Raw genomic sequence first — 13,443 nt, forward strand, 5'->3', positions numbered from 1 at the left:
TTACCAGGCATTGTTGCTGCTGCTGACATGTCGAAAAGAAAAAAACAACTTACCTTGGGCAATTTCTTTAAAAAGACGGCCAAACAACCTGATCAAGAAGACCAACCGAATGTAGCTGGTGGTAGCACATCGTACGTTGTGACTGCTGCTACAACAGAACCGAGAGAGGGGGGAGCTAACGTCAGTGCTAGTGCTAACTTGACAGCTAACGTTAACTTGGGGGCTGAAGAGACACAAGAAGACGAGCCGTTGTGTTGTTTGTGTGGCGTCGCGTCTCTCCAGGCAGTGCGAGGGTTGTGTTGTGCTATAGCTGTATTATTAATATTAATATTGTTCATGGTTGGTGCCGCTGGCTGCTCTTATCGCGTGTGTTCGGCTCTGTGTAGGCTACAGCCATTGATTGATTGAAAAGTGTATTAACAGCTTGTATATTATAATAGACTATAGCCCATGTGAAACAATGTAGCCTGTTTTTGAGTCATTTTAAGTTGATTTAATTAAACAGTCAAATATTACATTGGTGGTCCGTGGATTATTTATTATCAAGTTGATTGAAGTTTGCGTAGCCCATACATGCTCGGGAAATCTGTTGACATGAACATGATCCATCGGGACGTTTCATGTAAATGTAGACCTGTGGCACCGCCCCGTGTGCAACAGATGTTCTCTTTATAATAGGCCTATGTCTGTGCTGTTGCTATTAATGCACGGATCAGCATTTACCCCCCCCCCCCCCCGCAAAAAAAATAAAAATCCCGGCTCCCCCGGAGACCGTGGTATAGTTCGCACACTGCACACACACACACACACACACACACACACACACACACACTCACTCACTCACTCACTCACTCACTCACTCACTCACTCACTCACTCACTCACTCACTCACTCACTCTCTCTCTCTCTCACAGACACACACTCTCTCTCTCACACACAGACACACACACACTCTCTCACACACACAGACACACACTCTCTCTCTCACACACACACACACACACACACACACACACACACACACACACTCTCTCTCTCTCTCTCACACAGACACATACCGATGATGATGAATGATTAAGAGAAGAGAGAGAGGGCGATCAAGAGAAGAGAGAGAGGGCGATCAAGAGAGAGAGAAGAGAGAGAGGGCGATCAAGAGAAGAGAGAGAGTAATGTAACCTCCTAATGTAATGTAACTCCTATGAAAATGTTCAAAAAGTGCTCAAACTTCACATATGTGCTAACAGTCCAGCCATGAAGACATCTACGGGAACGTTTTGAGATTTCTTCAAATGCCGTTGCCATGGCAACACAATGCTCACCATGAAACACGGTTTTCTCATAACTTCAGTGAAAATGCTCCAAACGGCCCAAAACTTCACAGGTTTGATAACGATGCAGCCATCAACACATCTAATGCTACGTTCACACCGGACGCGATGCGAATATTCACTTCGCTCTAAACGCTCCTATCGCATCGCTCTAGTCGCTCGAGTTTCACCGCGGCTGCCAGCTGTGTTTACTCGCAGCATTCAAACAAGACGCGCTGGCTCGGGAGCTACAACTACAACAAAATGAACATATTTTACCGTAATTAAATTGTAATACACGTTTCTAAATGATGCCGACGTAACAACATACTGATACCGGTTAGTAAAAACCATGAATTAATGCTTTGACAAGTCTGCAGACAGACGGCAGGCGAAAAACCTTTTAGAATGCTTGTTTTCTGAATGGAGATTGGGTCGACCAGGCTAAGCTAACATTGTATCAGTGGCGAGCCGTGACTTTTATACCTAGGCCCTCTGACCCCCCTTCCCTCGAAAGAAAATAAGCGATATTACGTCACAGCGTATACTTCAGCGGAATATCAAAACAGCGGCCCGGGGTGCAAAACGCATCAATGACTGCGACCCTCTACCACACAAAACAACACCATTTATATAAACACCTATCATGACAGGGCACCCACAGCCAAGTAACAATTAAAAATGAATTAAGTCGGCACGGCGGCCCACATTGAAAATGACTCAGGCCTACCTTTGATGATCAAATCACTTAAACACAAAGTCCATCCTCCTGTCCTTTTGGATGAAGCACTTGCGGGTCATTCAGCTGATCCTTTGCCACTCCAGTTTATCATTGTAGGCTAACTCAATCTTGAAAATGACTCGGTTAATAATTTCGCAACGATGTCATCACTATCACTGACATGAGCCATCATGAACGAACTTATGCTAATCATAAATCTATCCATCATAAATCTATCGATTAGATTTATGATTTGAAAATAATGAAAGTAGGATAGACATGTGGATATTATCCGGCTGAACAAAACGCGCATTTATCTAACAGGTTCGTTTTCCACAGATGTCTTAGATGTCTATAAGCTTCTGCAGTGAGGTTCATGGCTGGTGAGGCACTGGCACTGACTCTTCAGGTTTACAAATATTATATTTTGACCTAAATCAAAATATAATATTATTTTCAAAAGCTTTTTTTGTCTGATGCTTCAATTAATTTTAAACAGACAGTTCAACAAAAGGATACCCAAAAAAATGTAATTTTATCATTTAAATATTGAATTGTTCTCTCTTAGTAAGATCCCATTTTCAATCAAATTGCAGTCTTACCTTGACTTGAAGATGAAGTCCATTTGCCTATCCTTCTGGACAAAAATCTCTATTACTTTTTTGTAAAAGTCCTCCTTATGTTCTTGTAGTTTCAAAAGTCTATCATAAATCTAATCTAATCAATAGATTTATGATTCGAAAATTATAAAAGTAGGGTAGTCATGTGGATATTATCCGGCTGAACAAAACGTGCATTTATCTAACAGCTACGTTTCCCACAGACCTTATTTGGAGCTATTTTCTAAAATCCTATGGAGAAATCTCATTGCTTTTTTGTCGAGGGAAGCCATGCGCAGCTTACTTCCGGGTTTTAGGACGCCTCACTGCAGCTCTCTCTCCTCCTCTTCACACACCACACTTTTCGCGGCACACGTACTTACAGCCAATCAGCTCTGAATGATGTGAGATGACGTATGGTGGGGATGGCAGCACTATGCCCCTACCTATGGTGATTATTTTTATGCCACACACATTAAATAGGAAAATATTCTGAGCATGCGCAGTGTAGTTTTTACAGTCACCGTTCACTTAGACGGAGAGAGGGAGGGGCAGGATCGGGTTTTGTCCCACATGGCTCAAAACAGTTCAATAGGCACACACTGTAGACACTAATTAGAAGAACACAGACTAAAACAGCAATGTACAGACGCATCAGATGATTAAACATGATCTTAAAATATATTTAATATATTTTTTAATTTATTTTTTGCATTTTGTTGTAATCATTATTTGTAATTTCTTATTTGTAATTTCTTTCTGCTGACACTAGGTGGGGCTAGGTGGGGCTGTGCCCCTAATGACCAGTCGCCACTGCACATTCCAACAGAAACTGAACAGGCAGATTCGAAGGATTTATTTCTTTGGAAATATTATTTTAAATACAATTAAATCAAGTTATTTTGGTAAAACTAATGAAAAATGTAACAACAACAAAATATAAAAAAAATATTTAAAAAAAATGTTTTTTTTTTTAATGTTTTCAAATATTATTTTTTAGAATATCTTAAGCCCTCACAGAGGGCCTAGAGGGCCCTGACGGCTCGCCACTGCGTTGTATATGCTCACTCCACACTCATAACAACGGCCTACAGACATACATAAACCAGCGACTGTATTCACCATGACACAGACAGTCTGTGGTTTGTTCTTGTTTAACTTTTGTACAGTTTCTGAACAGATATGAGGAGCTGTGATCTCTGTGTGCTAACTGCTAACAGCTAATGGCTGATGTTTTCTGGTTGAACGTCAGTGACGGCAGGCTGAGATCCTCACCGCTGATTGGCTTCCGCGAGAACGCGTCACGTGAATTTGACGGCCGAGTTGAAAAAATTGAACTCTCGAGTTTGACGCGGCCCCCTTCAATCGCCTCAATCGCGTGATTCGCGCCGCGTCCACCGCTTCATGCGCGCCGTCGGAGCGAATTCGCGTCTGATCGCGTCTCTGCATTAACTTTACATGTAATCGCGCCGCCCCCAAACATCGCATCGCGTCCGGTCTGAACGCAGCATAAGCATATTATGGGGTGTTGCCATGGCGACATATAATTCACCATCAAGTTAGTTCAAAAGTTTGCAGTTCAAATATTCTGCTGCTTTCCCAAGCCTTTTTACTTTATTTTCTCATCTTAATTCTCATAATTCTCTTAATTCTCATCTCATTCATTCACTACTACTTACATCTGATATTTAACTCCTTCAGCCTATTTTCAGCTGCAGAAACCATTCAACTATTACATTATTCAGCTATTTCAGGTCATCAAGGCTATACATGTTGTTGTTTATACCTTTTTTTAAACCTTTTCTTTTAAATATTAAGCTTTTTCTGCATTTTTTTGTAGCTAAAAGCAGCTACCATTCAGCTAATAACATATTCAGCTTTTTCTGCATTTTCAGCTAAATTCAGCCATAAATGTTCACAGTTTACAGCATTCACACGCATTTTCTGCAGGAAATGCATTTTCTAGTTTCTTCTCCGATTCTGTTTTCAGCAGTGCCAACAAAAACAACACTCAAAACTCTAGGAGGGAGCTGGAAAGTTGTGTTTTCCCAATTACATTTTCATCATTCATTTTCTATTCTAAAATAGTCATTGTTTTCACACTGCTTACATGCGTTGATAAGTTAGATCGTGCAATCTTCTGGTGTCTCTTGGCTAATTGCCACCTGTCAGCTTGACAGTCAGTGACATAGTGTGCTGCTATTTCTGTCCCAAAATTGAACCTGCTAATAGTCCCAAAAGTGGATCAGCTTTGCACTTTGCTGAGCCCTGAGAAGAAAATGTGTTGAGTGTCTTAGATAAATAATTCACAGTCAGGGGAACACATTAATTCACTATCACAGGTAAGACATTTCCTCTAAATTAGAGCAATAATCTGCTGATAGGAGATGTGTAATAATTAAGTAGTCTAAGAGACCCTATTTAGCTTTTTAGGGTTCTAGGGTTAGCTTGGTGTATAGGTTTTTGTGCATGTAAATGGTCTGGATAGGTTGAAATCCAAAAGTACACGCATGAGGTAGTTTTCTCTCCCCCCCCCTCCATTGGACTCCTTTCTTTATTTCAGTAACATAGTGACATCACTATATAGCACCCCCACTCTGTTTGCTTGCGCTCAAACACATTGTACATGATAGGCTATGGGGTGGGTCATTTCCGACTCATCTCTAAGAGGTTGACCAATCACAAAAGAGCCGGTCAGTTAACCAATCAGAGCAGACTGGGCTCTGGTTTCAGACAGAGGGTGAAAAGAGGTGCTGCAGCACAGGCAGTATGAGACAAATAAAGAGCTTCTGAACATGAAAGCATGGAGACATGTCACAGTAGAGACACTAAATACAAATATGAACATAACAATGTGCATGTCCTCTTTAAGATTCAATACATATTGCTTAACTATAAACAAGGCATTACATTGTGATTTTAATTTAAGGAGACCATCACCATATAATGAACACTGCCATCAAATCTGTTCAAAATGTGATCAACACTGGGTCCGTTTTTAATTACAATAACATAACAACACAATAAGTTCATTTCCATGGACACTGGCGCTTTCTCATTTTACAGAACAAAGCATTTTTCAGTATTTAAAGGGATGCCTATACTCCACCATAGAGATTTCCCCTCACTAGTCGTAGAGAAAAATAAGCCTTTTAGCTGCATTAAGTTTCCTTCTTTTATTCCTTGAATAACCTCAATCAGAAGGATGTTAGGGTTTGTAAGACAAGCTCTTAAAACATTCACTCTATGAATACACTCAGTTCCATTATTATGTTTCCATATCATTATTTCATGTTTTCCCCCTGTTCAGGCACTCTCAGGGAATTATCTCAGGGTCCTGGTTCTGAAGTGAGTTACCTCAGGGACTCCGGCCTCTAACCTGTCTTCATAAATACGTTTCAAACCCAGCTGGGGAAGCTTGGACACGCAGTGGATAACGCTGTGGTGCAGGAGACTGAAAATACCACAAACAAACCCCATGTTCCAAACAAGAAGGGAAACATGGCTTTTTTCTTTTTGTGTTTCCCATGTTATCCCAGATACTACATGGTGTGATGTTAATATAGTACAATTATTGGATGATTTCAGTTTAGGTTCTGACAATAATCAACTTAAACACACAAACAAACAAAAGACAAAAGCTGTAACCAAAATCCATACCATTAATGTATGATATGTACATCATATTAATTGTCGTATTCAACTGTTTAGGCACTTGGTGTACAAACGTTTCAAAGAGACGTCAAACTGAATGTGGAGCTAAAGCGATGTCCAGACATTAACCAGTTCAAGAGGAAATACAGAGAAATTATTGTCTCGAGGTACAGGGATGGGGAAGGTGTTTGACTATGTGTATGTGTATATGTGTGAGTATGTAGGTGTGTATATGTATATCAGTGTATGTATGTGTATGTATATGTGAATATGTATACAGTATGTCAATCAACAGGTAAAGCAGATTAATAATACTAATAATATCAATAATAATGCATACAAATGATAATTATTGCAGATTATAGATTATAAATAAATCATTTAGGGACAAGGGGGTGAGATTAAATAAGTGATACTTCTTCTCACTCCTTTTCGAACACTAGATGTGGTACTGTTTATGTTGCTAATGCTGTTGTTGTTGTAAATGTCATTTTTGTTTTGATTTCTCTTACATGACTATGCACTGCAACATTTGTTTTGTTTTGTAATTATTTATTTTACTTGTTCGAAATAAATGTATCAATCAATCAAACTATTTGTTTTTCATGATCTTTTTGGGCCTGTTTACCACCACCTACAATTTACACCATTACACCTATAATTATAACCTTTAAACAGCTCGTTCAGCTGTTAGCAGCTCCTTGATGTTCTTGTGCGTTGAATTGTCAGAGAACAGTGTGCACCAACAGCAGCCTTTACATTTGAAAGTATTCAATCTGCGTTTTCAGTGCTGATAGTATAATTTGTAATTCTTCCAATGTGACCTAATGCTTTTTGTTTTGATTTGAGACATAACTACATATTCAATATAACATTAAATGTGGACATGCAGAAGCATAAAATAACACAGTGGAAATCAACTATTATTAGTAATTATTAGTATATAGCATAAACATACAATTAAATGCACAACATAAAAAGACTAAAAGTTCTTATACTTATAATCATAGTAGGCATGTCCCGCTTGACTATGATAAGGCTGCTCTCCTCGCTGCTATATTACTGACTGACTTGAACGTTGTAACTTGCATTTTTTTTTTTAATACTAAATACAGTCATACAGTCTTGGGATTTCATGTCTTCTGGTAAATTGCTCCAAATGTAATCCTGCAGTCTTTTAGATTTGGATCCAGAAGAGCCTTACCCATTAATTTAGACTAAACCTCGACTATATCTCCAAGAGACCAAAGAGCCTTCACACTGACACCATCTTCCCGTTTTTCTTTTAAATAAAACTCCTTCATTCAAGGTTTTCAAAAGGAATTTGAGACTGGGCTTTGGCACACACACATAATGTAAATGCCTTCTCATTAGTATCCCAAAGATCATTTTTAAGATCCCTTCTAATTACCTTTTCACATTCCTTCCTTCTTCTTGCTGGGCTGTATTTTCTCTTTGTACATGCAATGTATCAAAGGCAATAAGAGGCCAAGGGAAAGTCAAAAGACTTCAGGCCAGTTAATTTGTCATGTTTTATACAGATACGTGTGTGGGGTGGCAGTAGTGTTCATCTTGGTGCGTGTCCCAGCCTACAGGTCTGCTGTCTGTGATAATGAAATGCCACATGTGGCAAAGAGGCATCCAGAGGGAAAACAGAGCAGTTTTTCATTAGGATCATATTTCTCTGTGTGCACCTTCTCCTCATTTAGTTTAGAGATACAAAAAAAAGGCCGATCCTCATCGAAAAGGCACATTGTATCATTACCAGGAAACACCTTGGCCGTCTGTTTGATGAATCACTGAGCGCCATAGGGATGGGAAATTCAATCCATGCAAACACAGTTTAGCTGTAAAAAAACGGTGACAATGAAAAAAAGCAACACGACCATCACCAAAATTCTAAAACGACGGTCACTAAAGACAGGCATTTTGCTTTATCTGACCTATTTATTTATTTTATTTAAGTCTGTTATGTAACGTTTGTCTTTCTTTAGCACAGTGAGAACTTAGGAGCAGAGGGAGCAACAGAAGCCTGCCATGATGCAAGTTATTGCATATAAAGCTTAACTGTTCTAAAAGCTGCTGCTGGCTCCTTTGTTTTGATCAAAGTAAGACGCTACATTTATGCTACCACATTTTGAGGTGTTTAAAATAGGCTGTGTTAGGTGACATGGTGTGTTTCGCAAGTGACCCCTACTAATGGTCTGACATGCTCATCATCTCAGACTGTAAACTGTCTGGGCTCCTGCAGGAACACTGAGGCTGTGTGCTTACAGTCTCAAAATGATATTGTTGCATCAGACCTCGGCCTGAAATTCAGGTTTTAATGTGTCAAATAATAAGAATGAAGATGAACCAAATTACTATTTTGGCCTACCATCAGTAAACGAATAATAATAAAACCAGTGTATTGCCAGGTACGTTTACACATACAAGGAACTTGCTTCAGTGTATGGTGGTGCAAACATACAACATAAGAATATAAGTACCTGAACCTGGGGGGACAGAGCCTTCTCCGTCGCTGCCCCCTCCCTCTGGAACTCACTCCCCCAACCCATCAGAGACTGCACTGACCTCACCACCTTCCAAAAACTCACCTCTTCAATCTGGCTTTTAATGTGTGATTGTTTTTGTATTATTTGACTTTAACTATATATTTATTTGTTGTTCCTTCCTTTTCTTTTCCCTTCACTATATCTGTAAAGCGTCTTTGAGCACCTGTAAAAGCGCTAACAAATTAAATCTATTATTATTATTTATTATTAAGTAAGTAAGTAAGAGTACTGTAGGTCAAAAATATAATGGTAATACAAATAAAGTATTTTTAAGTAACTATTTAGCATTAAAAAAAGGATAAAGACAAGTATGTACACCAAATCTAAAAATACAAAATAACCTTAAAAACTAAAAAACTAAAAAACGTAGTGACTTATGTGTAAACAGGATTAAGAAAAAATGTTTCCATGGGTTTATCTTTACCGCTCTAACACGTCTCGACTCTTTACAGGTCTGTTTACAAAGTCAATCGAATAGCTTTTGTTGAGCATATGACTCTATTCCTCCCTTATACGTTGGCTATCTTCTTGTTCTTTTTAAATCATTGATTTTACAATATAATTGTTGTTCTAATTGCGAATTGTGCTCTAATTATAAATCGTTCGGATGTCTCAATGATCTGAGACAGGTGCTAACTGTGCCTCCACGGTCTAAACTAAACACAATTAGCCACCATCCAGTTTATACTGTATGCCCCACTTCTCCGGAGCAAAGTATGTACTGCAGTATAAGAAAACTGATGACACTTTTTTTTTTGCCACTGCACTAAATTAACCATAATTTGGAACTATTTATTTAAATATTGTCATTTGTATTCCTGTTTAATCTGTTATATTATCTTATTTTTTGCGTCTTTTAAATCAACCTATTATTTCCTTGTTTTTTTGTATTCATATGATGCCTTTATATATTTTCTAAAGCAGTTTTCTTCTTGAATTTGAAGCACCTATATATGTCTCCATTGCCCTTATATTACTCCCACCTCTAGAAGCTGCTTATAATATTATCAATGTTCTTCCCTGTGCAGATTCCCCAGGTGAGCTACGCCTCCACAGCTCCAGAGCTCAGTGACAACACCCGCTACGACTTCTTCTCCCGTGTGGTGCCTCCGGACACCTACCAGGCCCAGGCCATGGTGGACATTGTGAAGGCCATGCGCTGGAACTACGTCTCCACTGTGGCCTCGGAGGGGAACTACGGAGAGAGCGGCGTCGATGCTTTCATTCAGAAGTCTCGGGAGGACGGTGAGTACACTCTGCCTCATATATCATTACTGCACAGCACCGGGCGTGGGAAGATATTACCCCTGACAACGGCTCTATTGTAGGCATTTGGTGAAGCTCCGAGACAAGCAAGCAAAAATCAATCAGCGAGGTCAAATGTTAAATTTCATCCTAGGGAATTACATAGCTGGAGGTTGATTACAATCTCAAATGTGTACTATCACTGGAAATACAGAGGACTAAAATAGGCAATGTTTTTTGTTTTACAACTACACATTTTCATAGGATGTGAACGACTTTTAAGCACCATTAAATCCAGCCGTACATAACTTATTTTCTCACGTTTAAGCCTTTTTCTTTGGCTATGCAACGGAAGAAACAGTGGCAGTCTCCTGTCAGTGTCTAGACTAAATCTGCTCTCACAGTACTGCCATTATTATTATTAAAATGTATTAGTTTTTCCTTTTTTTGGGCGGTGGTGGCGAAGTCCATAGGGACTTGGCTTGGCAACTGCAGGTCACCAATTCAAGTCCTGGAAAGACCAAGTGCTACCGAGGTGTCCCTGAGCAAGGCACCGTTCCCTACACGGCTCCCCGGGCGCCGTACATAATGGCAGCCCACTGCTCCTGACACTAGGATGGGTCAAATGCAGAGAAACCGTTTCGTTACATAGTACCTGTACTACGTAATGACAATAAGTTGAATCTTCTTCTTGATGAGGAGGAGGAGGAGGACGGAGGAGTATTGAGGAGGAGGAGGATGTAGGCAGGCGTCGATGAGGAGGATATGCGGGGAGGAGGAGGAGGATATGTAGGCGGGAGGATGATGATGAGGAGGATGACTTATTCTTCTTATTGTCTTATCGTCTTCTTCGTAGGTCTTGATTATCTTGCTTCGTCTTCTTCGTATGCGTCTTGCTTCTTCTTCTTCTTCTTCTTCTTCTTCTTCTTCTTCTTCTTCTTCTTCTTCTTCTTCTTCTTCTTCTTCTTCTTCTTCTTCTTTTTTAACCAGCAAAGTCGCAATGTAAATACAATGAATTATTGTCTACATTTTCCTGGTCAATGGCAGCAAAAACATTTAGTCACAGGCACAGAACATAAGAGTTTAACCCCAAATAGGCCACAAAATCATCATTACAAATAAATGAAATGATCTTGAATGACACTCATTACTTACCTACATGGAAAAAATAGATTACAGTTTAAGTCCAAGCAGGATTATGCACATTATGTGACAGTTTAATTGGTTATAATGGGGAGCTTTGTTCTGTCAGAGTGAAGTCAGATGACAGCTGATGAATTCAGTGTTTATTGTTGTGTTGCTCTTTGTCAGCTGGATGTGTAAGTAGGCAGCTGTTTGCAGCCATTAGCCATAACAACATGATAAATGACTGTATGCAAGTGTAGCGATGGAGTGAGATTTATTTGGAGTTTTTATGTCACCTAGTGTTAAGATTTTGCTCATTACACAATGTGAAGCACGCAAAACACATTTGCACCATAAATTAGGATTAATGAGGATAACCATTTCTTTGAATCTAGAAATGGTTTTGATTTAGATATTTTACAAGCATAGATCCCAGTTTAGATTCAGTTTCAGAATACTTTATGGTCCATTACGTTTAAATAAAATATAAAATTGTGATGTGGCACTGGTAAATAAAAGAACCCACACACACACACAAAATAAATTGCATTTTAGAGTGACTAAGTGGTTGTCATAATAAAAGTGCTGAGTGGTTTGTTCTTCCACTTGCAGTAAAACAAGTCTAACCCAAAGATCTGACCTCAATCAACTTCAGGCTAGTTTACAGGTCAACCACCTCTATTTCACCGCAGAAAACCCAGAACATATTACACAAAACAAGATTTTTCATTTGGCTTACTGTACAAGTCTTTGGATCCTTTTCCTTCTGCGTTTACCTCAATCAAACAAATTACTCCACTGAAGGATTTCCCAAGGAGTTTGAGTGTTTCGGTTGGCAAAGTACGAGTGTAATTAAAAGGATGAGGCTTTCAGGTGCCCCGGTCATGTACTGAGCTGGGACAACTTGGCTGCGGTTGCTCATCAATTATGTGTGTCACTAAATCGCCTGGGCACAAGTCAGGGACTGCTGAGCGGAGGAGAATAAGTGATGCTGGCTAAAAACATGTTAAGGATTTTATCAGGGCTGGGGAAATTTAAAAAATGCATGTCTCTGCGAATTGAGATCTGTCCAATGTTTCAAATACATTATTTGAACTTGGGGTGTGTCTCCATGGTCATGAATTACTCAGAGATCACGTTCAAACATTACATCTCTAAATGATGAGTTGATCTCCAAGAAAGATCTCAAGAAGGGTTATTCAATAAGGAAGTTGTATTGCTTCAAATACCTCTTGGACCAGTTTTCTAATCATGGAACTCATTGCTGTCTGGAGAAAATGAACACACATACATGAACATCATGTTTTAGGGTAGCACTGTACAATAAGACTACCCTTACAAAGGATTCATAAAGGGTTTATAATTAGGTTATTAACAGGTTGTAAACACTTTATTAATCATTTATAAACCAGTTCTAACATAGTTTTTCATACATCAACACAGGCTCACTATTTGGCAAGATGACTAAGCCTTATATTGGCTACTTAGCGAGAATCAACTCAGTGAACAACAGATACCAAGGATGCTTGCTGATGAAGAAGACAAAGTAAGCTAAGTAGCCAATATAAGGCTTAGTGATACAGATACATGTGGGCTCACTATTCGGTCACAGTCACCCTGTTTATCTCATGTCTTATAAAAGCTTATTAATAATTTATAAAGTGTTCACAACTTAATTAATAAATGAATTACAATTCATTATTATGAAGTGGTACCCTTTTTAGATGTAAGGCTTTTTTAAACCGACAATTATGAAGAAGTAATACCTAAACACTTACTGAATACATGCATCTTCTTCAAAATAGAAATTGTGTTCATCCCATTAATCAGTTTTAATTATTTTTGCCAGGGAATGTCCCTGTTATGCATATTGGACTTCAGATATTCTGCCTTCAAGGATTTAACCACATATCCAATCATCTTGGATTAGATTGTTGATGATGTTGGAAATTGTTGATGATATGGGCGATGTTGTTAATGATGTCAGGAATTATGTCTTGAATGTTGTTGTATTATTGTTGTATTATTGTTGTATTGTTTTAAGTGTCGGACCCCAGGAAGAGTAGCTTTTGTCAAGAGCAAAAGCTAATGGGGATCCTTAATAAACATAAACATAAACCACAAAGATACCTAGAGCCCAATCAAATCATTCACAGGATTAGCAAACATGACGTGAATATAATCAACCATTTCTCCTCCCACACTCAATGCATATATTACCTGAGTTATCTTATGTT

The 13,443-nt window shown here is 38.9% G+C and overlaps 1 protein-coding gene across 2 annotated transcripts in view; it reads left to right on the forward strand.

Annotated features, from left to right (window-relative positions):
- LOC117539523 (metabotropic glutamate receptor 4-like) overlaps positions 1–13,443 on the forward strand; it is a 221,139-nt gene that overhangs the window by 114,352 nt on the left and 93,344 nt on the right. For both annotated transcript variants that reach the window (XM_034205718.1, XM_034205719.1), the window contains exon 3: positions 9,865–10,081. In XM_034205718.1, the coding sequence (XP_034061609.1) occupies positions 9,865–10,081 (217 nt within the window). The remainder of the gene's footprint in view (positions 1–9,864; positions 10,082–13,443) is intronic.

This window comes from Gymnodraco acuticeps, unplaced genomic scaffold (assembly GCF_902827175.1).
Source record: "Gymnodraco acuticeps unplaced genomic scaffold, fGymAcu1.1, whole genome shotgun sequence".
Classification (NCBI taxonomy): domain Eukaryota; kingdom Metazoa; phylum Chordata; class Actinopteri; order Perciformes; family Bathydraconidae; genus Gymnodraco; species Gymnodraco acuticeps.